The sequence below is a fragment of the Hippocampus bargibanti genome, linkage group LG17 (genome assembly GCF_051943395.1).
Source record: "Hippocampus bargibanti isolate YZ-2025 linkage group LG17, ASM5194339v1, whole genome shotgun sequence".
NCBI classification, from domain to species: Eukaryota; Metazoa; Chordata; class Actinopteri; order Syngnathiformes; family Syngnathidae; genus Hippocampus; species Hippocampus bargibanti.
The window spans coordinates 2322501-2347923 of NC_142750.1; the positions used below are offsets into that span (position 1 = coordinate 2322501).

General features: G+C 39.5%; 3 protein-coding genes and 2 long non-coding RNA genes across 5 annotated transcripts in view; 1 reads left to right on the forward strand and 4 right to left on the reverse strand.

Moving 5' to 3' along the window:
• The window catches only part of LOC148885185 (uncharacterized), a 3686-nt gene extending 1803 nt beyond the window's left edge, over positions 1-1883 (reverse strand). Inside the window, exons 1-2 of the long non-coding RNA XR_016118013.1 lie at positions 264-1883; positions 1-108 (exon numbers count right to left, since the gene is read on the reverse strand). The exon at positions 1-108 is cut by the window's left edge and continues 1803 nt beyond it. This is a non-coding gene — a long non-coding RNA (uncharacterized LOC148885185). The remainder of the gene's footprint in view (positions 109-263) is intronic.
• A 2144-nt stretch (positions 1884-4027) lies between these two features.
• ndufab1b (NADH:ubiquinone oxidoreductase subunit AB1b) lies at positions 4028-5304 on the reverse strand. The gene is made up of 4 exons (XM_089018714.1): positions 5102-5304; positions 4588-4701; positions 4421-4508; positions 4028-4359 (listed from the first exon to the last, which is right to left on the reverse strand). The coding sequence occupies exons 1-4, from the start codon at positions 5270-5272 to the stop codon at positions 4268-4270; spliced, it is 465 nt and encodes a 154-aa protein (XP_088874840.1). The 5' UTR covers positions 5273-5304; the 3' UTR covers positions 4028-4267.
• Positions 5305-6216: 912 nt separating this feature from the next.
• On the forward strand, positions 6217-9575 carry dctn5 (dynactin 5). Its single transcript, XM_089018567.1, has 6 exons — positions 6217-6373; positions 6513-6581; positions 6666-6784; positions 7551-7662; positions 8864-8966; positions 9036-9575. The coding sequence occupies exons 1-6, from the start codon at positions 6326-6328 to the stop codon at positions 9131-9133; spliced, it is 549 nt and encodes a 182-aa protein (XP_088874693.1). The 5' UTR covers positions 6217-6325; the 3' UTR covers positions 9134-9575.
• A 7235-nt stretch (positions 9576-16810) lies between these two features.
• On the reverse strand, positions 16811-25165 carry hapstr1a (HUWE1 associated protein modifying stress responses a). The gene is made up of 5 exons (XM_089019470.1): positions 24808-25165; positions 23727-23807; positions 22226-22293; positions 21913-22123; positions 16811-20523 (listed from the first exon to the last, which is right to left on the reverse strand). The coding sequence occupies exons 1-5, from the start codon at positions 25001-25003 to the stop codon at positions 20204-20206; spliced, it is 876 nt and encodes a 291-aa protein (XP_088875596.1). The 5' UTR covers positions 25004-25165; the 3' UTR covers positions 16811-20203.
• The window catches only part of LOC148885189 (uncharacterized), a 169803-nt gene continuing 161190 nt past the window's right edge, over positions 16811-25423 (reverse strand). Inside the window, exon 2 of the long non-coding RNA XR_016118141.1 lies at positions 16811-19222. This is a non-coding gene — a long non-coding RNA (uncharacterized LOC148885189). The remainder of the gene's footprint in view (positions 19223-25423) is intronic.

Genomic DNA, 25423 nt, shown 5'->3' on the forward strand with positions numbered 1-25423 from the left:
AAAGCAAAAAATGTAGCTTGAACGTTACTTCTGGCTAGATTAGCTTGATTCTAAATCAGCCATTCTTTTTGCCTCTTACAAAATGGCCGCCAAGTATGAGAAAGCGAACTTTGAGGGGAGGTGTTGTTAGTTAGCCGCTCTTCAAAAAGCATCCTAAAGCAAAAACGAAGCTCGAACGTTACTTCTGGCTTGATTAGCTTGATTCTAAATCAGCCAGTCTTTTTGCCTCTTCCAAAATGGCCGCCAAGTATGAGAAAGTGAACTTTCGAGGGAAGTGTCGTTAGCTTGTCGCTCTTTCAAAAGCATCCCAAAGCAAAAACGAAGCTAGAACATTACTTCTGGTTTGACGAGCTTGATCTTGACCAATTCTAAATCAGCCATTCTTTCTGCCTCTTACAAAATGGCCGCCGAGTATGAGAAAGCAAGCTTCGAGGGAAGTGTCGTTAGCTTGTTGCTGTTTCAAAAAGCATTCTACAGCAAAAAAACGAAGCTCAAACGTTACTTCTGGCTTGACGAACATTTCCATGGCTGATTCTAGATCAGCTTGCTTCAATTCTCTCCCACTTGCCATTCTTTCTGCCTCTTCCAAAATGGCCGCCAAGTATGAGAAAGCAACTTTCGAGGGAAGTGTCGTTAGGTTGCCGTTCTTTCAAAAAACATTACTCTGGGAGAAGCAGCTTGCTCAGGTTACCACCTCATGGTTACGTGGCTTCTTTTCCAACTTTTGTGCGCGCTATTTGTCAAGATGATGCCAAATGGAGGCGGTAGCGGGAAGGAAAAGGGACAGAGTGTGTGTGTGTGTGTGTAAGAAGCAGAACACCGCGCGATGCTAAAAGTCATATTTTGCAACGAAAGATGATGGGAGGAAACCATTTTTTCAAAGATCTTGAGCACTGTACAATCTCCAAGGCTGCCCCCAGGACGGGGGGGGGGCTGGGACAAGGGGGTTAGCAGGAAGCTGGCAGATGATACTTTACTACTTTTTACTATTTAAGACAAATAATGTGACTATGTTCTCCTCTTGACTGAACTCGTATGTGAGCAAACACCCAGTGGCAATTATTCTCGATTTAAAAAAAAAAAAACTAAACAAATAATGCTTGACACACACAAAAAATGACGAACCCCCCACCCCCAAACCTTTCCAAAAAGAAAACTGTGATTATTTGCTGTCTTTTTTTTGTCATGGAGTATAAATATGTGCAAAAAAAAAATCCAAAAGCTTTAGTCCAACCAGCACAAAGAGGATGAGTGTCGCTCAGAGAGACTATGCAGTGGAGTGTTGAACCCAACCTTCCATGTCCAGCTTGAGTTTTTGTGTTCTTGAAAATCCCTTATAAAAAAAAAAAAACAAACAGAAAAAGCTAAAAAAAAAATTGTTGACGGAATTCCCAATAATATTCCTCCAACGTGCCATTGTCAAATCGTACTGCTACTACTAATACTAAACTTCAAAAAAAAAAAGTTTACCTTAAAAGCCAGTTGTAGCAGGAAGTGGTTGCACGCTTAGGTCCATTCGTTTCTTTTTCCACACTGGCTAAAGTACAAATTTTACACAACTTTTTTTTTTTTAATATAGAGATTCTATCAATCCACCATGTTTAGTTGGTAGCCCATTGCTGTGGGAGACTGTTTATATACACAGGTAACATCCGACTTACGACAGGGTTCCGTTCCGACCAAACGGTCGTAAGTCAAAATGGTCGTAAGTTGAAATCCATTCAAAATGTTGAATAGAGACTTGGAGGCTGAATGACTCGCAAACTCCCCCCTCTTAAAATGTTAAAAAATAGGGTCTGGAGGTCGTGGTCGTAAGTACGAATGGTCGTAAGTCGGATGTTACACATATATATATATGTATATGTATGTATATATATATATATATGTATGTAGATATATGTATGTCTATGTATATGTATATATATATATATATATATATATATATATATATATATATATATATATATATATATATATATATATATATATATATATATATATATATATAACTTGGTGTCTCTAATCATTGAGAGGTCGTCTTCCTCGGAGAAACGACGACAATAACTTTATTTTCAAACGTCTTCCTCGGGTCATCACAGGATATTATCTTAACTTTTGGGGAAACTGCACTTTTTGAAGGACAATCTTTATTTGGGTATATTGATACATTTAATTAATAAAAAAAAACTACAAAAAAAAAAGTGAACGAAGTCGCCTGATATGACAAGGTATTAAAAACCAACTCCAGTGTGCTCTAATATGAATGTCTCCTGATGCTGTCTTGTTTGGTTTCATTTAATATTTTGACTTTTTTTTTTTTTTTGCTTGGTTTGTTCTGTATTTTTTTCTTCTTGATTTTTTTTTTAGTGCTCTTAAAAGAATGTGTACTAAGGTGTAGATTTGTAGGTAGTAAGTCTTCTGTCGGCTGTACTCGTATACTGATTACTGTTTGTAACCTCTGGCTCCTTCAGCCAGCAGACAAAAGCTGTATAACTTGGGTACAACCCTCAATAAAAGACTAACAATCAATCACGTTCATGGATCCTTTCACTTTCGATTCCACTCGACCAGCATGGATCAATAATTTTTTTTTTAAATTTCATACCTGCCGATTAGTCCGGTTTTCCGTGTAATGAGTACAGTTTTTATGGTCCCTTGCCGGGTTACGGTTTATTAATGAAAATTACTGTAAGAAAAGAATGTGTTGTAAATTAGATAACAAGTAGACAGTATAAACAATAAGTCAAAAATGGTCAAAATAGTAAATACCCGACTTACATTCAAAACACAACATCTCTAAGGATCATATCTAAATTCTAGAACAGGCAATTGGCACAGTGCTAGCTGTTAGCTTCCTTTAGATCCGGGGTCGGCCATAAAAAATATTTTGAAATGTTTTTCAGCGAGAGCCGCACGCACGCAAGCACGACGGCCACTTTTCAACAAAATGTCACAATGTATTATTTAAAATAACTTTGTGATAGTACTCACCAATAATAATAATAATAATTTCATTTCATTTATAAGTGCCTTTCAAAACTCAAGGACACTTTAGTCACAGGATATTTCTTCTGCGGGTGAGCAGCGGCAGCCACACACGCCAGCGTTCACTCAACCCGGAATAACTCAATTAAATAGAAAGCTAGCTAATAGCTTGATAGGCAGCTAATAGCTGGTTGATAGATAGCCAGCTAGCTAGCAGATAGATAGCCAGCTAGTTAGTTAAATAGCTAATAGACAGCAAATAGATAGATAGCTAGATATCCAGCTAGTTAGTTAAACAACTAATAGACAGCAAATAGATAGCTAGTTAATAGAATTGCTAGCAAATAGACAGCTAGATAGCTAGCTAGATAGCCAGACATCCAGCTAGTTAGTTAAACAAATAATAGACAGCAAATAGATAGCTATCTAGACAGCTAGCTAATAGCTAGTTAATAGAATTGCTAGCAAATAGACAGCTAGATAGCTAACTAATAGATAGCTAGCTAGATAACCAGCTAGTTAGTTAAACAGCTAATAGACAGCAAATAGCTAGCTAATAGAAAGATGGCCATATTGCTAGCAAATAGACAGCTAGATAGCTAGCGAGATAGGTAGCTAATAAATAGTTAGCTAGATATCCAGCCAGCAAGTTAAACAGCTAATAGACAGCAAATAGATAGCTAATAGCTAGATAATTGTACACACACGAGTTACGGGGTCATTCCTGAATGACCCCGTAACCCCCAAGAATTAGCATCGCTTTTATCATTGTCATGTAATGGCATCTGCAAGAGAAAAAGCTACAAAAAAGTGTGAAATCTAAAAGAAAACTACAGTTGTCATATTTGCGTCTCGGGCAGGAGACGTTTTGTAAGTTGCACACCCGACGTAAAAGTTGCACGCCCCGGGCATCAGGGCAGACGTTATTTCAGACATTATTAGCATTGTGATAACTTTGCCCCGCCCCCCCCCCCCCTTTCACCCTACTAATGTAAACTACGATGAACAACCCTTTTGTGTGGGAAGAAAAAACAATAGCTAATTCAGAGGCAATATCTTTATTGATCAACTCAAGAAATAATTTCAATGTGTCGAGGGGGAAAAAAAAGACATTTTTAAATGAGGTGTTCATTTAAATACAAATGCAAAGAAGACGCACAAATAAAGAAGCGCCACCGGTGAAGACACAGACACATTATACGACTTTTCTGTGAAGGTCACCCTATGTCAAAGAACCCAAAATCTTACAATATCTTGTATTTGTTTAATTTTTATTATCTTTCTACTCATAAACATCCTTCTTGTCTGCGATGTAATTAACAATCTCCGAAGGAGTCATCAATTTCTCAGCTTCTGCGTCAGGAATCTCAAAGCCTGCGGATAGAAACACATTTCTGAGTATATGACGACAAGATGGAGGGATAAAAACACTCACCGAATTCATCCTCCATAGCCATAATGATCTCCACCTGGTCCAGGCTGTCCAAACCCAAATCTTTCATAAAGTGGGAGGATGTCTGCAGCTTAAGAAGTTTTCAAAGACGCTACATTGAACAAGGTGTCATTTGTTTGTTTCCCCCAAGCGTGTTTTTATTATCTTACCTTCTCGGGGTTAATTTTGTCGTATAGTTTGAGGACGTACATAACTCGGTCTTTGATGGTATCAAGGGTAAGTGGGGGCAGATCGCTGTAATGCCGGCATAGCACGCCTGAGATCTGGAAATAAGGGAGGGAGGGAACTCAACAAACACACTAAAACGATGTCATCAGTGTTTAATATGTTTTTTTTTAATTCTTAGAATCAGGAATAACTTTTCTCCTGCTTATTTACTCTGCTCCTCCCTCACCCCGCAGTCTTCATCATAACTTGCATCTCCAAACATTGTTTAGCAAGTTAGCCAACCTGCCGCGTTATTATATATATAAGTCGTACATAGTGTTGATTTGAATAAATTGTTAATAGCATGATTTTTTTTGTGTGTGTCCAACATAATAACTTGTGATCCAGTGTTGTTTTTCTCAATTTATAATAATAACGCAAACGTTTTGAAAGGCGTAGGTAGGTCATGGCGACACACGCCAGGCCCAGCAGCTCAATGATAGGGGGGACACTTACGGAGCTCTGACCGAGCCACCGCGTCTTTCCGCTGGCTGCGATGAAGGAGAGAGGTCGGAGGACGGCTGCCGCAGAGATCGGAGCGACTTTCATTGCCAGATTGGAGGACAGAAGCCGCAGCGAAGGTCGGCCGAAAGAGCGGACGCACTGGTGCAGGGCACGGGACGCCATGATTGAGAGAAGTCGTCCGGTACCCAGGATGCAGTGCGGGGAAGTAATGTAACAAGGGATTGCCAGTGCGCATGTGTTGTAAATTTATTTTTTTTTTCCACCTAAAAACTGTATGTTTGAATATAAGTTCATTTTTGAAATCATTCTCGTAAATAACAATGTAAAATACAAATACAAAAATTAAAAAAAACACGAAATACGTTTCCAGGTATGTTCAGGCAAGAGTAATCGAAGCCTATCGACACAGCATGCAGGAAGTGTATCCTCCTAAATAGACACCCAAAACATTCAACAATTAGCTCGTTGTTTCCCGTGTTTTATATTGCGGGGAATGACTTGGGACACGTTTGATTTTTGATCGTGACTTGGTCGATTCTTCCCTTACTTCTGGGTCGAATGAACGCTCGCGCGAATGGCTGCCGCTGCTCACCCGCACAAGTACAAAATGTTTAAAAAAGCACGAAATACGTTTCCAGGTGTGTTCAGGCAAGAGTAATCGAAGTATATCTATACAGCATGCAGGAAGTGTATCCTCTTGAATATACACCCAAACGTTCAACATTTAGCTCGTAGTAGACATGCACATTGTTCTTCTACTTCTTTCTTTCCTTTCTTCTTCCGTTCAGAACTTTGCTGCTGTGTTACTTCTGGGTAGAGTGAAGGCTCGCGCGAATGGCAGTCGCTGCTCACCCGCACAAAAAAACGTTCTTATCCCGTGACTAAAGTGTCCTTAAGAGTTTGAAAGGCGCTTAGAAATTAAATGTATGGTTATTATTATTAATTTATTAAACAAAATACATTAGTCAGGACTTAAAAGTCACAAATGATAGTCCTACTTTCTTTATATTAAAAACAAAACATGATTAACACGTTCTAATTTCATATTCAGTTCTCGGTTGGTGTGAAATCAATCGATAACACTTGGCTCAACTCATCCTGCCTGATCATCCATCCAATCCTACTGTCAGTCTGAGGAGCAGAGCTAAAGCAAACAAATGCTTCCCGGTTGCATTTTATTTATTTTTCCATAAACAACACCTCGGTTTCACAGCCATGGAGTTATCCGAAATATTATACAACAAAGCGGAGTATATTGAGACGGTAAAGTATTTTTTTCTGGATGCTAGGTGGCTAACTAGCCGTACGGGGCGTTGCACCGCAAACAATGTCATCGTTGTGTTAACTTGTGCAAGAATCACGCGTCTATGGATCACGATGTTTTATTTATGGTTCGTTTTAGACATCTGGCAACAAGGTGAGCAGGCAGTCGGTACTCTGTGGAAGTCAAAACATCGTACTTAATGGCAAAGTAAGTTCAAGTACACGACGGGAAAATTCGTGGTATGTTTATATGACTTTGGTGGATTTTTCAATTGTACTTTTTGTTCTGCAGACCATCATCATGAATGACTGCATCATCCGTGGCGACTTGGCGAACGTCAGGGTCGGTAGATATTGTGTAGTTAAAAGCAGGAGTGTCATTCGACCACCTTTCAAGAAGTTCAGCAAAGGGTAACATGGTTGTTTCTTTTGATGACAAATATTTAGTGAGCATTTGGGTGAAAACTGGCCACTTGTTATAATCCCTGCATCATTGGTTTGTGTGTATATTGGATTGGATTGGATTGGATTGGATATGCCTTTATTAGTCTCACAGTGGAGAAATTTACATTTCACAGCAGCAAAGTGAGGGGGGGCTTACAGAAACAGAAACACACACGAAAGGGAGGCGACAGAGCTTGAAACAAAAAAACAAAAGTGAAAAGGTGAGAACATGTATAGAAAACAGAGAAATTTGGACTCGTTTCAACTTTATTGATAGTTCAAAGGCAGAGTGTAGACTGCAAGGTTAAAATATTCCATCAATCAGGCTCCACAAATAACCCGCACAAGCCATTTTTCTAATTTGAAGAGAACATACAAGCATTTATGTAATTACAATACCATAGCACATTTATTATACATAAAATAAGGTATATTGTGTGTAGTTGTAAGCGTTATTTAGTTGAAAATTATGTTTTATGGGGACCTGGGAACGGATTATTCACATTTTAATGGTTTCCTATGGGAAATTAATGTTTGGAATACACACTTTTCGCCTTACACACACTTTCTGGGAACCGATTAAGTTCGTGAGCCAATGTATCACTGTAGTCATGAAATTAGCCGTAGAAGAAGCTATGCTAACTGTTGAGTGATCTATTGGTCTCCCCGTGCTTTATATTGCGGGGAAACTTGTGATTTTTTGATCGTGACTTGGTCCATTCCTCCCTCCCAGCGTGGCCTTCTTCCCGCTGCACATCGGTGACCACGTGTTCATCGAGGAAGACTGCGTGGTGAATGCGGCCCAGATCGGATCTTACGTCCACATCGGCAAGAACTGCGTGATCGTGAGTTTGCACGCCAACTCGCAACCACTCTCGTCGGACACATGCTAGTCGCTTCGTTTATGGGTTACCCTGGAATCGCAGAAGGATTACATAGTCAAGGCTTACGAATTTAATTGGTTCCCAGACGGAGTGTGTAAGGTGAAAAGTGTGTATCCCAAACATTAATTTCCCATAGGAAACCATTAAAACGAGAATAATCCGTTCCCAGGTGCCCATAAAACATAATTTTCTACTTTCTAATTTTCTAAGCCTTAAAACTACACAACATATACCTTATATACTTGTATATATACTTGTATAATAAATGTGATATGGTATTATAATTAAAGAAATAAACTGTACTGTATAAAAAAAGTCGTTTTATTTATCTTTGTGATGGTCGTTGATGGCTTGATGGAATGGAGTGTCCAGTTTCATCAGTATTAAACACTTGATGAGGAACATAGCCGCCTTCTTCCACCATCTTGAGGAATGATTCCTTGTAAGCTTTGGCTTTTTCGTCAGAACCGTCTGCCTCACCATGACGAATTACACTATGAATCCCTGTACGACGCTTAAAGTTATTGAACCATCCGTTGCTAGCCTTGAAATCATCAATGGATGACGAACCTCAGGTTGCCTCTTGACGATATCCGGGTGAAGTTGCCGTGCTTTCTCTGCGATAATTTTACCTAGTTCCTCATCAATTGTATTCTGTTTAGCTGGGTTGATGGCTTTTTTTTGCATCAAGTGTACAGATGGCTTGTGCGGGTTATTTGTGGAGCCTGATTGATGGGATATTTTAACCTTGCAGTCTATACTCTCTTTGAACTATCAATAAAGTTAAAATGAGTCCAAATGTCACTGTTTTCTATCCATTTTCTCACTCTGTGTCGTCTGCCTATCTATTTTAACTTGCAGCTCTGTGTTTCTGTAAACTCCCCCGCCTCACTGCTGCGTTCTTGACCAATCATGTGCGGCTTTAACCGAAGACTGGGGGCGGGGAATACGAGGACAAAAAAAAGTCAGCTGTCATTTCCTTATTAGGAGAACGGGCTCGTTCGCGAACGACACATTGTTACGCTGCGTGTGTATCCCGAAAAATAGTTTGTATGCCAAGATTAAATTCTCGTGAATTTAACGTTCATTTCATAATGAGTTTGATAATATAAAATATAATATATTTTTTTTTTTAAATGAGCGTTTGTCCTGTTGTTGTCAGGGTCGTCGCTGTGTGCTGAAAGACTGCTGCAAGATCTTAGACAACACAGTCCTTCCTCCAGAGACGGTGGTGCCCCCTTTTACCATCTTTTCGGGATGCCCAGGTCTGTTTTTTTTTTATTTCTCTTTTCTTTATGATTTCATTTTTAAAATCATATTTCCCCGACTTTCAGGTTTGTTTTCAGGAGAGCTTCCAGAGTGTACGCAGGACTTGATGATTGACGTCACAAAGAGTTACTACCAGAAGTTTCTTCCCCTCAGCCAGATATAACCCAACTGCTTGCCAAAGGCCTTCAAAGATTACCGAACATGGTCTTTCCGTCTTGCTCAAAAATATCGGCATTTTATGATGTCATATTTTCACCCGAGAGAGGAAATATTTGGATGGAAGTTGTCACTTCCAACATGCGATTGAGGAAGATGAACTTGGACCAAAATTAACTTGAAATTCTACACAATGTAAATTTCTAGTTTATTATTTTGAGCTATTTGGTACATTTGCGGTGTGCATTTATAAGCCGACTGACATTTTTCAAGCTTCTTCACACCCTCCAAAAACATGCATTGGAAACTCTTAAATTGTCAATAAGCTTGAATATGAGAGTGATTGTTCGTTTTGAGAAATGTGCCCTGCAAGGGACTTATTATCAGTGAAAGGTGTGTAGAAAAAAGTTCGCAAAAATATGAATTAAATAATATTGCTGTCAACCAATCAAAAAGATGTGTCCGATAAATTATTGGGGCGAGGAACAAATTGATTTTATTCATCTATTATTTAATCTCATCGAAAAACGACTGAGAAAATTTGTTTTTTAATTTAAAATTCATTACATTATTTGTGCAGATCAAATGATTTTTAGCCCCCAAAAAACGACCATGTATAGTAAGGCGTTTTTAGCCGAAAAAAAACGATCATGTATAGTAAGGCGTTTTTAGCCGAAAAAAAACGACCATGTATAGTAAGGCGTTTTTGACCAAAAAAAAAACGACCATGTATAGTAAGGCGTTTTTAGCCGAAAAAACGACCATGTATATAGTAAGGCGTTTTTGAGCAAAAACGACCATGTATAGTAAGGCGTTTTTGACCAAAAAAAACAACCATGTATAGTAAGGCGTTTTTTAGCCGAAAAAAACGACCATGTATAGTAAGGCGTTTTTGACCAAAAAAACGACCATGTATAGTAAGGCATTTTTAGCCGTAAAAAACGACCATGTATAGTAAGGCGTTTTTAGCCCCAAAAAACGACCATGTATAGTAAGGCGTTTTTAGCCGAAAAAAACGACCATGTATAGTAAGGCATTTTTTAGCCGAAAAAAAACGACCATGTATAGTAAGGCGTTTTTAGCCCAAAAAAACGACCATGTATAGTAAGGCGTTTTTAGCCGAAAAAAACACCCATGTATAGTAAGGCGTTTTTGACCGAAAAAAATGACCATGTATAGTAAGGCGTTTTTGACAAAGAAAACCATCATGGAAAGTAAGGCGTTTTTTTAGCCGAAAAAAACACCCATGTATAGTAAGGCGTTTTTAGCCGAAAAAAACACCCGTGTATAGTAAGGCGTTTTTGACCGAAAAAAACGACCATGTATAGTAAGGCGTTTTTAGCCGAAAAAAACGACCATGTATAGTAAGGCGTTTTTAGCCGAAAAAAACGACCATGTATAGTAAGGCGTTTTTAGCCGAAAAAAACGACCATGTATAGTAAGGCGTTTTTGACCAAAAAAACGACCATGTATAGTAAGGCGTTTTTGACCAAAAAAACTACCATGTATAGTAAGGCGTTTTTAGCCGAAAAAAAAACGACCATGTATAGTAAGGCGTTTTTGACCAAAAAAACGACCATGTATAGTAAGGCGTTTTTGAGCAAAAACGACCATGTATAGTAGCGTTTTTAGCCGAAAAAAAAACACCCATGTTTAGTAAGGCGTTTTTGACCGAAAAAAACGACCATGTATAGTAAGGCGTTTTTGACAGAAAAAACGACCATGTATAGTAAGGCGTTTTTAGCCGAAAAAACCACCTTGTATAGTAAGGCGTTTTTGACCGAAAAAAACGACCATGTATAGTAAGGCGTTTTTAGCCGAAAAAAACGACCATGTATAGTAAGGCGTTTTTGACCAAAAAAAACGACCATGTATAGTAAGGCGTTTTTGACCCAAAAAACGACCATGTATAATAAGGCGTTTTTAGCCGAAAAAAACGACCATGTATAGTAAGGCGTTTTTGACCAAAAAAAACGACCATGTATAGTAAGGCGTTTTTAGCCGAAAAAAACCACCATGTATAGTAAGGCGTTTTTAGCCGAAAAAAACGACCATGTATAGTAAGGCGTTTTTGACCAAAAAAACGACCATGTATAGTAAGGCGTTTTTGAGCAAAAACGACCATGTATAGTAAGGCGTTTTTAGCCGAAAAAAAAACACCCATGTATAGTAAGGCGTTTTTGACCGAAAAAAACGACCATGTATAGTAAGGCGTTTTTAGCCGAAAAAACCACCATGTATAGTAAGGCGTTTTTGACCAAAAAAACTACCATGTATAGTAAGGCGTTTTTAGCCGAAAAAACGACCATGCATAGTAAGGCGTTTTTGACCAAAAAAACGACCATGTATAGTAAGGCGTTTTTAGCCGAAAAAAAACGACCATGTATAGTAAGGCGTTTTTGACCAAAAAAACAACCATGTATAGTAAGGCGTTTTTAGCCGAAAAAAACGACCATGTATAGTAAGGCGTTTTTGACCAAAAAAACGACCATGTATAGTAAGGCGTTTTTAGCCGAAAAAACGACCATGTATAGTAAGGCGTTTTTGACCGAAAAAAACGACCATGTATAGTAAGGCGTTTTTAGCCGAAAAAACCACCATGTATAGTAAGGCGTTTTTAGCCGAAAAAAACGACCATGTATAGTAAGGCGTTTTTAGCCGAAAAAAACGACCATGTATAGTAAGGCGTTTTTAGCCGAAAAAAACGACCATGTATAGTAAGGCGTTTTTGACCAAAAAAACGACCATGTATAGTAAGGCGTTTTTAGCCGAAAAAAAACGACCTTGTATAGTAAGGCGTTTTTGACCAAAAAAACGACCATGTATAGTAAGGCGTTTTTAGCCGAAAAAACCACCATGTATAGTAAGGCGTTTTTAGCCGAAAAAAACGACCATGTATAGTAAGGCGTTTTTGACCAAAAAAACAACCATGTATAATAAGGCGTTTTTAGCTGAAAAAACGACCATGTATAGTAAGGCTTTTTTGACCAAAAAAAAACGACCATGTATAGTAAGGCGTTTTTAGCCGAAAAAAACGACCATGTATAGTAAGGCGTTTTTGACCAAAAAAACAACCATGTATAATAAGGCGTTTTTAGCTGAAAAAACGACCATGTATAGTAAGGCGTTTTTGACCAAAAAAACGACCATGTATAGTAAGGCGTTTTTAGCCGAAAAAAACGACCATGTATAGTAAGGCGTTTTTGACCAAAAAAACAACCATGTATAATAAGGCGTTTTTAGCCGAAAAAACGACCATGTATAGTAAGGCGTTTTTAGCCGAAAAAAACGACCATGTATAGTAAGGCGTTTTTAGCCGAAAAAAACACACCCATGTATAGTAAGGCGTTTTTGACCGAAAAAACGACCATGTATAGTAAGGCGTTTTTAGCCGAAAAAACCACCATGTATAGTAAGGCGTTTTTGACCAAAAAAACGACCATGTATAGTAAGGCGTTTTTAGCCGAAAAAAACGACCATGTATAGTAAGGCGTTTTTAGTCGAAAAAAACGACCATGTATAGTAAGGCGTTTTTTGACGAAAAAAAACGACCATGTATAGTAAGGCGTTTTTAGCCGAAAAAAACGACCATGTATAGTAAGGCGTTTTTGACCAAAAAAAACGACCATGTATAGTAAGGCGTTTTTAGCCGAAAAAAACGACCATGTATAGTAAGGCGTTTTTGACCAAAAAAACAACCATGTATAATAAGGCGTTTTTAGCCGAAAAAACGACCATGTATAGTAAGGCGTTTTTAGCCGAAAAAAAACGACCATGTATAGTAAGGCGTTTTTGACCAAAAAAACGACCATGTATAGTAAGGCGTTTTTGATGTATAGTAAGGCGTTTTTAGCCGAAAAGAATGACCATGTATAGTAAGGCGTTTTTAGCCGAAAAAAAGTAAGGCGTTTTTAGCCGAAAAAAACGACCATGTATAGTAAGGCGTTTTTGACCAAAAAAACGACCATGTATAGTAAGGCGTTTTTAGCCGAAAAAAAACGACCATGTATAGTAAGGCGTTTTTAGCCGAAAAAAACGACCATGTATAGTAAGGCGTTTTTGACCAAAAAAACAACCATGTATAATAAGGCGTTTTTAGCTGAAAAAACGACCATGTATAGTAAGGCTTTTTTGACCAAAAAAAAACGACCATGTATAGTAAGGCGTTTTTAGCCGAAAAAAACGACCATGTATAGTAAGGCGTTTTTGACCAAAAAAACAACCATGTATAATAAGGCGTTTTTAGCTGAAAAAACGACCATGTATAGTAAGGCGTTTTTGACCAAAAAAACAACCATGTATAATAAGGCGTTTTTAGCTGAAAAAACGACCATGTATAGTAAGGCTTTTTTGACCCAAAAAAAACGACCATGTATAGTAAGGCGTTTTTAGCCGAAAAAAACGACCATGTATAGTAAGGCGTTTTTGACCAAAAAAACTACCATGTATAGTAAGGCGTTTTTAGCCGAAAAAAAACGACCATGTATAGTAAGGCGTTTTTGACCAAAAAAACGACCATGTATAGTAAGGCATTTTAGCCGAAAAAAACCGACCATGTATAGTAAGGCATTTTTAGCCGAAAAGAATGACCATGTATAGTAAGGCGTTTTTAGCCGAAAAAAAACGACCATGTATAGTAAGGCGTTTTTGACCAAAAAAACGACCATGTATAGTAAGGCGTTTTTAGCCGAAAAAAACGACCATGTATAGTAAGGCGTTTTTGACCAAAAAAAACAACCATGTATAGTAAGGCGTTTTTAGCCGAAAAAAACAACCATGTATAGTAAGGCGTTTTTAGCCAAAAAAAGACCATGTTTAGTAAGACGTTTTTAGCATGAAAAAAAAGGCAGATGCTGGGCTCGAACCTTGCACCTTTGCAGTGGTAAACCAGAGTATTTACCATTTGTCCATCAGGGTACTGTAGTCAGTAACCCTGGTTTGGTGATTGGCATTCACGGCCATGGAGAGTAAGGCCTTTTTAGCTGCAAAAAATGACCATGGAAAGTAAGGCGTTTTTGACCAAAAAAAAAACATGTATAGTAAGGCGTTTTTGAGCGAAACCGACCATGTATAGTAAGGCGTTTTTAGCTGAAAAAACGACCATGTATAGTAAGGCATTTTTGACCAAAAAAAACGACCATGTATAGTAAGGCGTTTTTGACCCAAAAAAAACCAACCATGTATAGTAAGGCGTTTTTAGCCGAAAAAAATGACCATGTATAGTAAGGTGTTTTTGAGCAAAAAAAACGACCATGTATAGTAAGGCGTTTTTAGCCAAAAAAACGACCATGTATATAGTAAGGCGTTTTTGAGCAAAAACGACCATGTATAGTAAGGCGTTTTTGACCCAAAAAAAAAAAACGACCATGTATAGTCAGGCGTTTTTAGCCGAAAAAACGACCATGTATAGTAAGGCGTTTTTAGCCGAAAAAACGACCATGTATAGTAAGGCATTTTTAGCCGAAAAAAAACGACCATGTATATAGTAAGGCGTTTTTGAGCAAAAACGACCATGTATAGTAAGGCGTTTTTGACCAAAAAAAAACGACCATGTATAGTAAGGCGTTTTTAGCCGAAAAAAAACGACCATGTATAGTAAGGCGTTTTTAGCCAAAAAAACGACCATGTATATAGTAAGGCGTTTTTGAGCAAAAACGACCATGTATAGTAAGGCGTTTTTGACAAAAAAAAACGACCATGTATAGTAAGGCGTTTTTAGCTGAAAAAAACGACCATGTATAGTAAGGCGTTTTTAGCCGAAAAAACGACCATGTATAGTAAGGCATTTTTAGCCGAAAAAAAACGACCATGTATATAGTAAGGCGTTTTTGAGCAAAAACGACCATGTATAGTAAGGCGTTTTTGACCCAAAAAAAAAAACGACCATGTATAGTCAGGCGTTTTTAGCCGAAAAAACGACCATGTATAATAAGGCGTTTTTAGCCGAAAAAAACGACCATGTATAGTAAGGCGTTTTTAGCCGAAAAAACGACCATGTATAGTAAGGCGTTTTTTAGCCGAAAAAAAACGACCATGTATAGTAAGGCGTTTTTAGCCAAAAAAACGACCATGTATATAGTAAGGCGTTTTTGAGCAAAAACGACCATGTATAGTAAGGCGTTTTTAGCCGAAAAAACGACCATGTATAGTAAGGCGTTTTTTAGCCGAAAAAAAAACGACCATGTATAGTAAGGCGTTTTTAGCCAAAAAAACGACCATGTATATAGTAAGGCGTTTTTGAGCAAAAACGACCATGTATAGTAAGGCGTTTTTAGCCGAAAAAACGACCATGTATAGTAAGGCGTTTTTTAGCCGAAAAAAAAACGACCATGTATAGTAAGGCGTTTTTAGCCAAAAAAACGACCATGTATATAGTAAGGCGTTTTTGAGCAAAAACGACCATGTATAGTAAGGCGTTTTTGACAAAAAAAAACAACCATGTATAGTAAGGCGTTTTTAGCCGAAAAAAACGACCATGTATAGTAAGGCGTTTTTAGCAGAAAAAACGACCATGTATAGTAAGGCATTTTTAGCCGAAAAAAAACGACCATGTATATAGTAAGGCGTTTTTGAGCAAAAACGACCATGTATAGTAAGGCGTTTTTGACCAAAAAAAAACGACCATGTATAGTAAGGCGTTTTTAGCCGAAAAAAACGACCATGTATAGTAAGGCGTTTTTAGCCAAAAAAACGACCATGTATATAGTAAGGCGTTTTTGAGCAAAAACGACCATGTATAGTAAGGCGTTTTTAGCCGAAAAAAACGACCATGTATAGTAAGGCGTTTTTCAGCCGAAAAAACGACCATGTATATAGTAAGGCGTTTTTGAGCAAAAACGACCATGTATATGACCATGGTCGTTTATTTCGGCTAAAAACGCCTTACTATACATGGTCGTTTTTTTCGGCTAAAAACGCCTTACTATACATGGTCGTTTTTTTTCGGCTAAAAAACGCCTTACTATACATGGTCGTTTTTTTTGGGTCAAAAACGCCTTACTATACATGGTCGTTTTTTTTGGGGTCAAAAACGCCTTACTATACATGGTCGTTTTTGCTCAAAAACGCCTTACTATATACATGGTCGTTTTTTCGGCTAAAAATGCCTTACTATACATGGTCGTTTTTTTCGGCTAAAAAACGCCTTACTATACATGGTCGTTTTTTTTTTGGTCAAAAACGCCTTACTATACATGGTCGTTTTTTTTCGGCTAAAAACGCCTTACTATACATGGTCGGTTTTTTTTTTTGGTCAAAAACGCCTTACTATACATGGTCGTTTTTGCTCAAAAACGCCTTACTATATACATGGTCGTTTTTTCGGCTAAAAATGCCTTACTATACATGGTCATTTTATTTTATTTAAAAAAAACGCCTTACTATACATGGTCGTTTTTTTTTGTTAAAAACGCCTGACTATACATGGTCTTTTTTTCAGCTAAAAACGTCATCCAAAACATGGTCGTTTTTTCTGTCAAAAACACATCTATTTTTTCGGCTCAAAACAACTTTCTATACACGGTCATTTTCTTTGGGCCCAAAACGCCTTAGTATACATGGTCATTTCTTTCGGCTAAAAACTCCTTACCAAATAAACAACCATGTATAGTAAGGCGTTTTTCGCTGAAAAAAAACCCCACCATGTATAGTTCAGCGTTCTCTTGTTTCAATGACTCATTCCAGCCAATTTGCAACTCAATTGTTTTATTTCATCTTTACAATGTGAACCACATATATCATACCAACAATTAAATGGTAAGTATATAGATTAGCCATTTTTTTTTTTTTTACCTTATTGACAATTATGTATGACGAGCTGACAACCGGGTTGGCTTCAGACGTGGCTCAAGTGAATAAAGTGACAACCAAAAAATAAAAATTTGGGATTCAATTTCTAATGCTTAACTTTTAAACGGTAGCTTTTGTCCTCACACGCACGTCACGTAAAGTTCCCTTTAACAGCCATGACGTGCAACAACCACCATGTTGCCTTTCAGTCAAAAGTGCTGCAGATGCGAGTGAAGGTTAAACCACAGGGCGGAGTTAAACGTGTGGAAAAAAGAAAGTGAAGCAAATCATTCCAAAAAAAAAAAGAATGCAGGATTTCAAACAATACAAGCAGGCTGACGACAAATCCTCCTTTTCACCAAATATGATCACATTCAATTAAGAGTTGAGGAATCTATGGGCCATGCAATTTTAAAACAAAGTCTTGGAGAGGAACTGCTAGCTCGCAAAGCCGGAAAATATCGAACCAAAAAAAAAAAAAATGCTCACAACATAGGATGAACATTTTTGTTCGATTTCTTTTTAAATCAAGCTAACAACACCCTCCTCGGACTGCCTAAAAGGTTCGGCCTGTGATTAAAGGACAACCGACACCATTTTTTTATTTCCTAACTGACATCAGAAAAATGTTTTATAGCATCTAAAATACCCAAAACACGCAGTCTGATATTTTTTCGTCAAATGAAAAACATATTATAAAAATGACTTAAGGTGTCCCAAAACTGCTTCAAAAATGGGAGTTTCAGAAGGTCCCGCCCCCTTGTTCGTGACATCACGCCAGGATACTCCTTCACAAACTGCCTCGCTCCAGAATCAAAACAATGGCTTCAGAGAGTTCAGATTCGGAAAAGATGCTTTCTTGTTACTCATCCAGTTATTAATATGATTCAAATAGTTCTGAAGAGGAAAGCATGAATGTTTACAATCGATTAAAGAAGTCCTTCCGTATCACTTTGAGCCATCTGGACTTCAATGTAGCTCCCAGAAAATGCACAAGATGGCACACAAGCTCCGTTTGAAATGGGCTGATTTGTCCGCTGGGAATTTGTGTCAACTACTATCAAATAGTAGTCTTGGTGCAACACACAATGATTCACCATTGCGTTCTTTATGTAGTTTTCCTTCTAATTTCGCCATCAACACTATGTTTTCAGACCAAACAAAGTACCCAAAATGCATTGTGTGTTGCTTTCTCGGTCAGGGGGCGTTCCTGACGTGACATCACGTACGGACTCTCACCAACTCGAAAACAAGACTTCCTGAATATTCAGTGCGAGTCTTAAAATGTAAAATATAGCTATATGCGGTGGAAGTGCGTTCAGTAGAAATCATTTGAAGTGATTTTATAAATTATGGACACAACTTGTCCGAAGGTGTCGGTTGTCCTTTAACACTTCCACGTCAAGTGTTTTTTTTTTCTTTCAGGGAAATTTCCTGAAAAAAAATATCCTTCCTATCTCAAAATTTAACAAAAAGCCGTCAGCAATGGCACCCTAAGACACTGTCATGGAATCCGCTTTCTTTTTAAAATCGGACTTGTTTTAAAAAGCATTCCGAAAAAAATAATCAACTTGAGCCAATGTGACATCAGTCTTAGTGATCCACCATCTTGTCGATGAAGTCAAACATGTCAGCGGCAACCGAGTCTGATGAGGAGCTTTGACGACTCATTCGTGACATTTTACTTTTATTCGTCGAGCACCGGGGTTCAACCTTATGGGGGTTACAAAAAAAAAAAAACGGATGGCGCCAGCGTTCACGTCGGAACAGGTCGAGGCTTACAACTGCGATGCGATGGAAGAGCCGATTTGTTGTTTGCATGAAACTTTAAGTGCAAGAAAAAAAAAAAAAAACTTATTGCGACTGATGGGAAAAGTCGCACAATCGGCTGCTTTTCAGAATACAACTGCAAAAATTGGGGTGGGAGCGAGGGAATCGATCTTATGTCCTCTCAACTATGCAAATACAGTGATACCTTGGCTTACGAACTTAATTGGGTCCCAGGCAGAGTGTGTAAGGTGAAAAGTGTGTGTCCCAAAAAATAATTTCCCATAGGAAACCATTAAAATGAGAATAATCCGTTCCCAGGTCCCCATATAACATAATTTTCTACTTTCTAATTTTCTAAGCCTTAAAACTACACAAAATATACCTTATTTTATGTGTAATTATGTTCTATGGTATCATAATTAAAGACATAAACAGTACGGTATAATAAAGTCGTTTCATTTACCTTTGTGATGGTCGTCGATGGCTTGATGCAATGGAGTGGTTTCATCAGCATTAAAGACTTGATAAGGAACGTAGCCTTCTTTCACCATCTTGAGGAATGATCCCCTGTAGGTGCTTTCTCTGCGATAATTTTACCTAGTTCCTCATCAATTGTGTTCCGTTTAGCTGGGTTGCTAGCTTTTTGCATCAAGTGTACAGATGGCTTGTGCGGGTTATTCGTGGAGCCTGATTGATGGGATATTTTAACCTTGCAGTCTACACTCTGCCTTTGAACTATCAAAGTTGAAACGAGTCCAAATTTCACTGTTTTCTATCCACTTCTCACTCTGTCGTCTGCCTGTCTCTTTAATGTTTAAACACCTCCCCTCACTGCTGCGTTCTTGACCAATCACGTGGCTTTAACCGAAGACTGGGGGCAGGGAATAGAGGACAAAAAAAGTCGACTGCCATTTTCTTTTTGGAGAACGGGCTCGTTCGCGAACGACACATTATGGCGCTCCGTGTGTATCCCGAAAAATAGTTTGTATGCCAAGGTAAAATGTTCATAAATTTAACGTTCGTAAGCTGAAAAGTTTGTAAGTCAGGGGGTTCGTAAACCGAGGTATCACTGTATTCGAATTTTCAAAACAGATCAAAAAAGTGTGACATTTACATTTGGCTATCACTGTTGTACAACAGTGAAATCAATGCTTAACACTGATGGTAAAAGAAGAGAAAGTGGTTGAAGCTTGACGTCAGGGGGGCTGCAAGGGAGCAGCGAGTAACAGAAAGAGGTGTTTGGCATCCTTGGTAACACCTCACTTCCTGATTAAGGTGGTGGGTGGTGGGCGCGGGGAGGGGTGGGGGAGGGGGGTATAAGGGCACAAATGTGTCAAAAATCAAGTGGCTTTAGCACAGTGCGTCTTCACCCACGGGACAACTGCCTGGAAAACCCCCCAACGCTGTGTAGCGGGTGGCACGTGCACGCACCTACGTTCCGATTCGACGAGAGGAAAGGAGACGGACGCTTTCCGCAGTCTTCCCCGGAAAGCCCCGGCGGCAGCGTCTTGGTGGCCGTTCAAATCATCCGGTTCCGTTTGTGAGTGGGCGAGTCTGTGATGACGTCAGCGCACTGGGTGGAGTTTCGTTTCCTGGCCGCGCCCCCTCCGCCCGCCGTGGCCGAGCCGGACGAGTCCAGGTGCAAGGCCATCTCCTCCGAGATGAAAGTGTTCAGGTCCACGTCCAGGATGCCGTTGCGTCGGCCGCGGCACAGCGCCCCTGAGGCCGAAGATGCCCCCCCGCCGGCGCCGCCGCCGTTGCCGCTGCTCCCGCTGACGTGTGTGGGAGACCCAGGAGGGCCCGAGCGCACGCTGATGCTCGCCATGGCTCCGCTAAGACCTGAACGGCGATAAAAAAATACAGGTAACATCAGAGTTACGACCGGGTTCCGTTCCGACAAAAAGGTCGTAAGTCTAACGGTCGTAACTCGAAAAGTATTCAAAATGGCCGACGCGAGGTTTATACGACAGAATAGCATACGATGTCAATCTTTTATTTTTAAAGGACAACCGACACCATTTTTTTGTTTCCTAACTGACATCGGAAAAACGTTTTATAGCATCTAAAATACCCAAAACACGCAGGCTGATATTTTTAGTCAAATAGAAAACACCAATAAAAATGACTTAAAGTGTCCCAAAACTGCCACAAAATGAGCTCGGAACTGGGGAGATTCAGAAAGTCCCGCCCCCCTGTTCGTGACATCACGCCAGGATACTCCTTCACAAACTGCCTTGCTCCAGAATCAAAACAATGGCTTCAGAGAGTTCAGATTCGGAAAAAAGATCCTTTCTTGTTACTCATCCAGTTATGAATATGATTCAAATAGTTCTGAAGAGGAAAGCATAAATGTTTGCAATCCATTAAAGAAGTCCTTCCGTATCAATTCGAGTCATCTGGACTGCAATGTAGCGCCCAGAAAATGCACAAGATGGCGCCCAAGCTCCGTTGGAAATGGGCTGATTTGTCCGCTGGGAATTTGTGTCAACTAGTATCAAATAGTAGTCTTGGTGCAACACACAACGATTTACCATTGCGTTATTTTTGTCTTTTCCTTCTAATTTTGCCATCAACATGATGTTTTCAGACCAAACAAAGTACCCAAAATGCATGTGTGTCACCTTCTCGATCAGGGGCGTTCCCTCCGTGATGTCACTTAGTGCATCGTCATCAACTCGAAAACAAGACTTCATGAATGTTCAGCGCGAGTCTTAAAAGGTAAAATATCGCTATATGTGGTGGAATCTTTGTCAAATGCGCTCAGTGGGAGTCATTTGAAGTGATTTTACAAATTATGGACGCACATCCTTTAAGATAAATGAGGCATGCTGAATGTTGAGCGCATCTGGCAACGCAGCCACAACGCTACACATGGTCCTTTGACAGCGATAAAAAAATTGTTTTTGTACAATGCTGAGAGAAGCTGTCTCTCTCTGTGCTCCGGCAAAATTCTATTTGTTCAATCTAAACATGAAGGACCATCTTGAGTCTTTAGTCTACCAAATGCATCGCAAACACACTGCAGAGTTGCTAGGCTGCCACCGTCGTGGACCGTAGAATTACAAAAAAAAAGGGTCTGGCGCTCATGGTTGTAAGTGCGGGTGGTCGTAAATCGGATGTTAGCTGTACATTATGATTATTATCTTTGCTTGAATGTATGCGAGGGGCAATTTTTGTATTTCAACAACCAGCGAAAAAAAAAACACAGGCGCATTTGATGTTGCTCACCATGCAGCGCGATGGCCTCCCTGAATGGCTGGAGGTCGGCTTCCACAGACGAGCCGGTCTCAACCGGCGAATTGGCTCGGCTGGGGGCAACCATGGCCAGCCTTGTGTTGGCCCTGCTGCTCCGATGGGGGGGTGCTTTGCCACATAGGAAGCTAATAAGATCCTCCCTGCGGATGGTTCTCCGGCGCTTTTTTACCCAGGCTAACATGTCCTACAGGGTGGTGGACAAGCAGAGATTTTTTGTTTTCTTTCCTTCAAATGCATCAATTTTCACTCGGGAACGAGATCTTAACAGCGGTAACGCGTGGCAGACCTTATTGCGGCGTTGGTGTCCTATCTGGGTGCCCCTGTCGAAGCTTCTCTGATGGGCCTCGACACTCTCTGATGATGAAAAACATAATAAAAAGGACTGTTAATGATATGACTGATTTATTTTATTTGTCAGAGTTCAGTTAAGAGAATTTTTTTGGGGGGCTAAAAACGCCTTACTGTACATGGTGTTTTTCCTTTTTTTGACTAAAAACGCCTTGCTATACATGCTCGTTCTTTTCAGCTAAAAATGCCTTCCTACACATGGTTGTTTTTCTGGCTACAAATGCCTTACTATACATGGTCGTTTTTTTTGGACTGAAAATGCCTTACTACATACACATGATCGTTTTTTTTTGGGGGGGGCTAAAAACGCCTTACTATACATACATGGTAGTTTTTTCAGCTAAAAATGCCTGACTAACATTTTTGGGGGTTAAAAATGCCATACTATACATGATCTTTTTTTGGGCTAAAACCGCCTTACTATACATGGTCGTTTTTTGGGGGCTAAAAACTCCTTACTATACGTGATTGTTCTTTTCAGCTAAAAACGCTTTACTATACATGGTCGTTTTTTCAGATAAAAGTGCCTTACTATACTTTTTTGGGGGGCCAAAAACGCCTTATGCATGGTCGGGTTTTTTTGGGGGGGCTGAAAACATCTTACTATACATGGTTGTTCTTTTCAGCTAAAAACGCCTTACCATACATGGTCGTTTTTTTTTTCAGCCTAAAAACGCCTTACTATGCATGGTCGTTTTTTATCAGCTAAAAATGCCTTACTATACATATTTATTTATTTATTTGTTTGTTTGTTTGTATGTTTTTCGGGCTAAAAACATCTGTCTGCCGCTGCTCACCCGCAGAAAAACTTACCCTTTGAGTGTTAAGTGTCCTTGAGAGTTTTGCAAGGCACTTATAAATGAAATGTATTATTTTTATTACTATACATGATCTTTTTTTTTCAGGCTAAAAAAACCATACTATACATGTTCGTTTTAAACTCTTTGAAGACTCTAGTGTGTATAATTCAAGTAGTGTATAAATTGTTCTTTATCTATATGTGGCCCCGCTCATAACCACTTCTGGACGTTCTGAGGTTACCAAGAATCAGTTCCAGCTCACCGTAATGAGGACGTCCCATACAAAAAGGATATGTAGACAGCCTGCATGTTAAGTGTTACTCGGTATTAAATACTTTTTTTATGGTTTCTTATTAACTTTTTAGATCTGTAAAACAGTTTGTTACCTGTAACATTTCATGCTATATGAAACAATGCTTTCGTTGTCCTATTATTCCTTAAGTATTAATAATTCTAAGGTGAAACCAAAAGAGACGAACCATTTTCCAGCATCCTAGCAAAGACTGTTTTACCTCACAAGTACGACTGCATCTTTGTGACATTTAATCACAGTATATATTGAAGATGGTTGTTGTTCATTTGGCTGTATTTTCAACTGAAAAGCAGAAAAAAATGAAAAGGCATTTGCGGCCAGGCTACCTTTGTACAAGTTGGTGACTGCTGTAGCAGCGTTCTGAAATGGCACCCACAGTGACAGCCCCTGTTGATGACATACTCGATCTGTGGGAGAGATTGAAGATGGTAAAACAAACATGAGAGGGGGCGGGGGTCATTTGGATTATGCAGATATGACAACATGAGACCGAACGGCAGCTAAACAAGATGAGGCCATTTTATCTTGGTATACTAGCGGAACCAAAATAAACACTTAGCGAGGTTGGCAGCAAAGAAAAGAGCCACACACTAGCTAAAGTGTCCTCTCAGCAGTAAAGTTGCAAGGCAATGTCAAACATATGTCAGTGGACACAACTCGCTCTAAAAATATGGATATCAACTGTCACAAACGACCAGACAGTTGTGTCTGGCTAAACAAACACAACCAAAATTCATCGAGAGGACTAATAATATTCACGCCATTTTGTGATTGGAACGCTGGCTAAGCTACGCGTTGTTCAGATAAGTGTCCAGTCAGCAGCTGACCAGGTTTCTAAATGCAAGCATGTGCGCTGTGCTGATTAACTTTGGTCGCCATTATCCGAGACGTGGAATGTAACGCACGGGGAAGAAAACAGATGGTAACACTGACAGTTCCACAAACTGTCAGCTGGGAATGTCGCGTAGATACGATTGTTGTTACCATCGCCATTTTGTAACTAGCTTGGCTAACGACGGGTTAGCAAAATGGTCCAACATTAGTCAATGTATTAGTTTATTGACACAGTACAACCTTTATTTATTTTTTTGTTGTTTTTATACGGACGTGGTTACATTTCTCCGACAGTCTACACGTACGGGGATCGTTGACAAGTCTCCCAACTTGTGACCGTGAATCAAGTTCATAATTCAGCCTAACATCTGACACGAGTTAACGTCAATTCCGATCATCCAAGTCAGTTGTGCGAGTTCTCTTGTACACGAGCCGAGTCCAATAGAGTTCGATCAATGTGTCACTAAGTCAGACGGGCTGAGCTAAGTTGCTAATCAACAAGCTAAAGGGTCGGCTGGCGGTGCGGCTACGCTGTCATCATGCTAACATGAAAAAGAAAGCGACGGCTTCAACCTTTGTATAACTGTGCCACTGCGGTGGCAGAGTTCTGAAAAAGATGCCATAGTTTGTCGTGGTCGTTGTCGGCCTCCTCCTCGCTCGGCTCTCTCTGCTCCGCCTCGGCCAAACACTGCCGCTCCCATTTTGAGAACCAGTGCTCGGGTCCGTGTTCTTGGATCTCCGAGTCCCCGTCTTCCTTCTTCTCCTCCATTAATACACGAAAAACTTGGAGAAACCTGACTTGTATGAGTTTAAGATAAGTGTATGGGTGATATAACGAACTATGAGAATATCTTTAAGGTGAATATTTGCGTTTTTACGGCTTCGCACTCGATTGTGCCCTACCACATTTGAAACCATTTCCGAAGGTACGCTTAGCCGAGTATTTTCTGAGCTGCCGACGTCAGGGATATATACAATCGTAAACTACCTTGTTGTTCGCCAAGACCCGCCTTCTAGTCAGTTATTTAATAGTGATTGGCTAAATATATCACAAGAGGCGGAGTTACCGTCAGAGTCACAAGTCCATTGCGTTTCCAACTTGCCCTTCAAAGTTTGGCCACAAAAGAAATGTCCTCATTTTGAAAGCTTGCAAGAGAGCGCAAGCGTCTCCAAATTATAGTGCAAAATG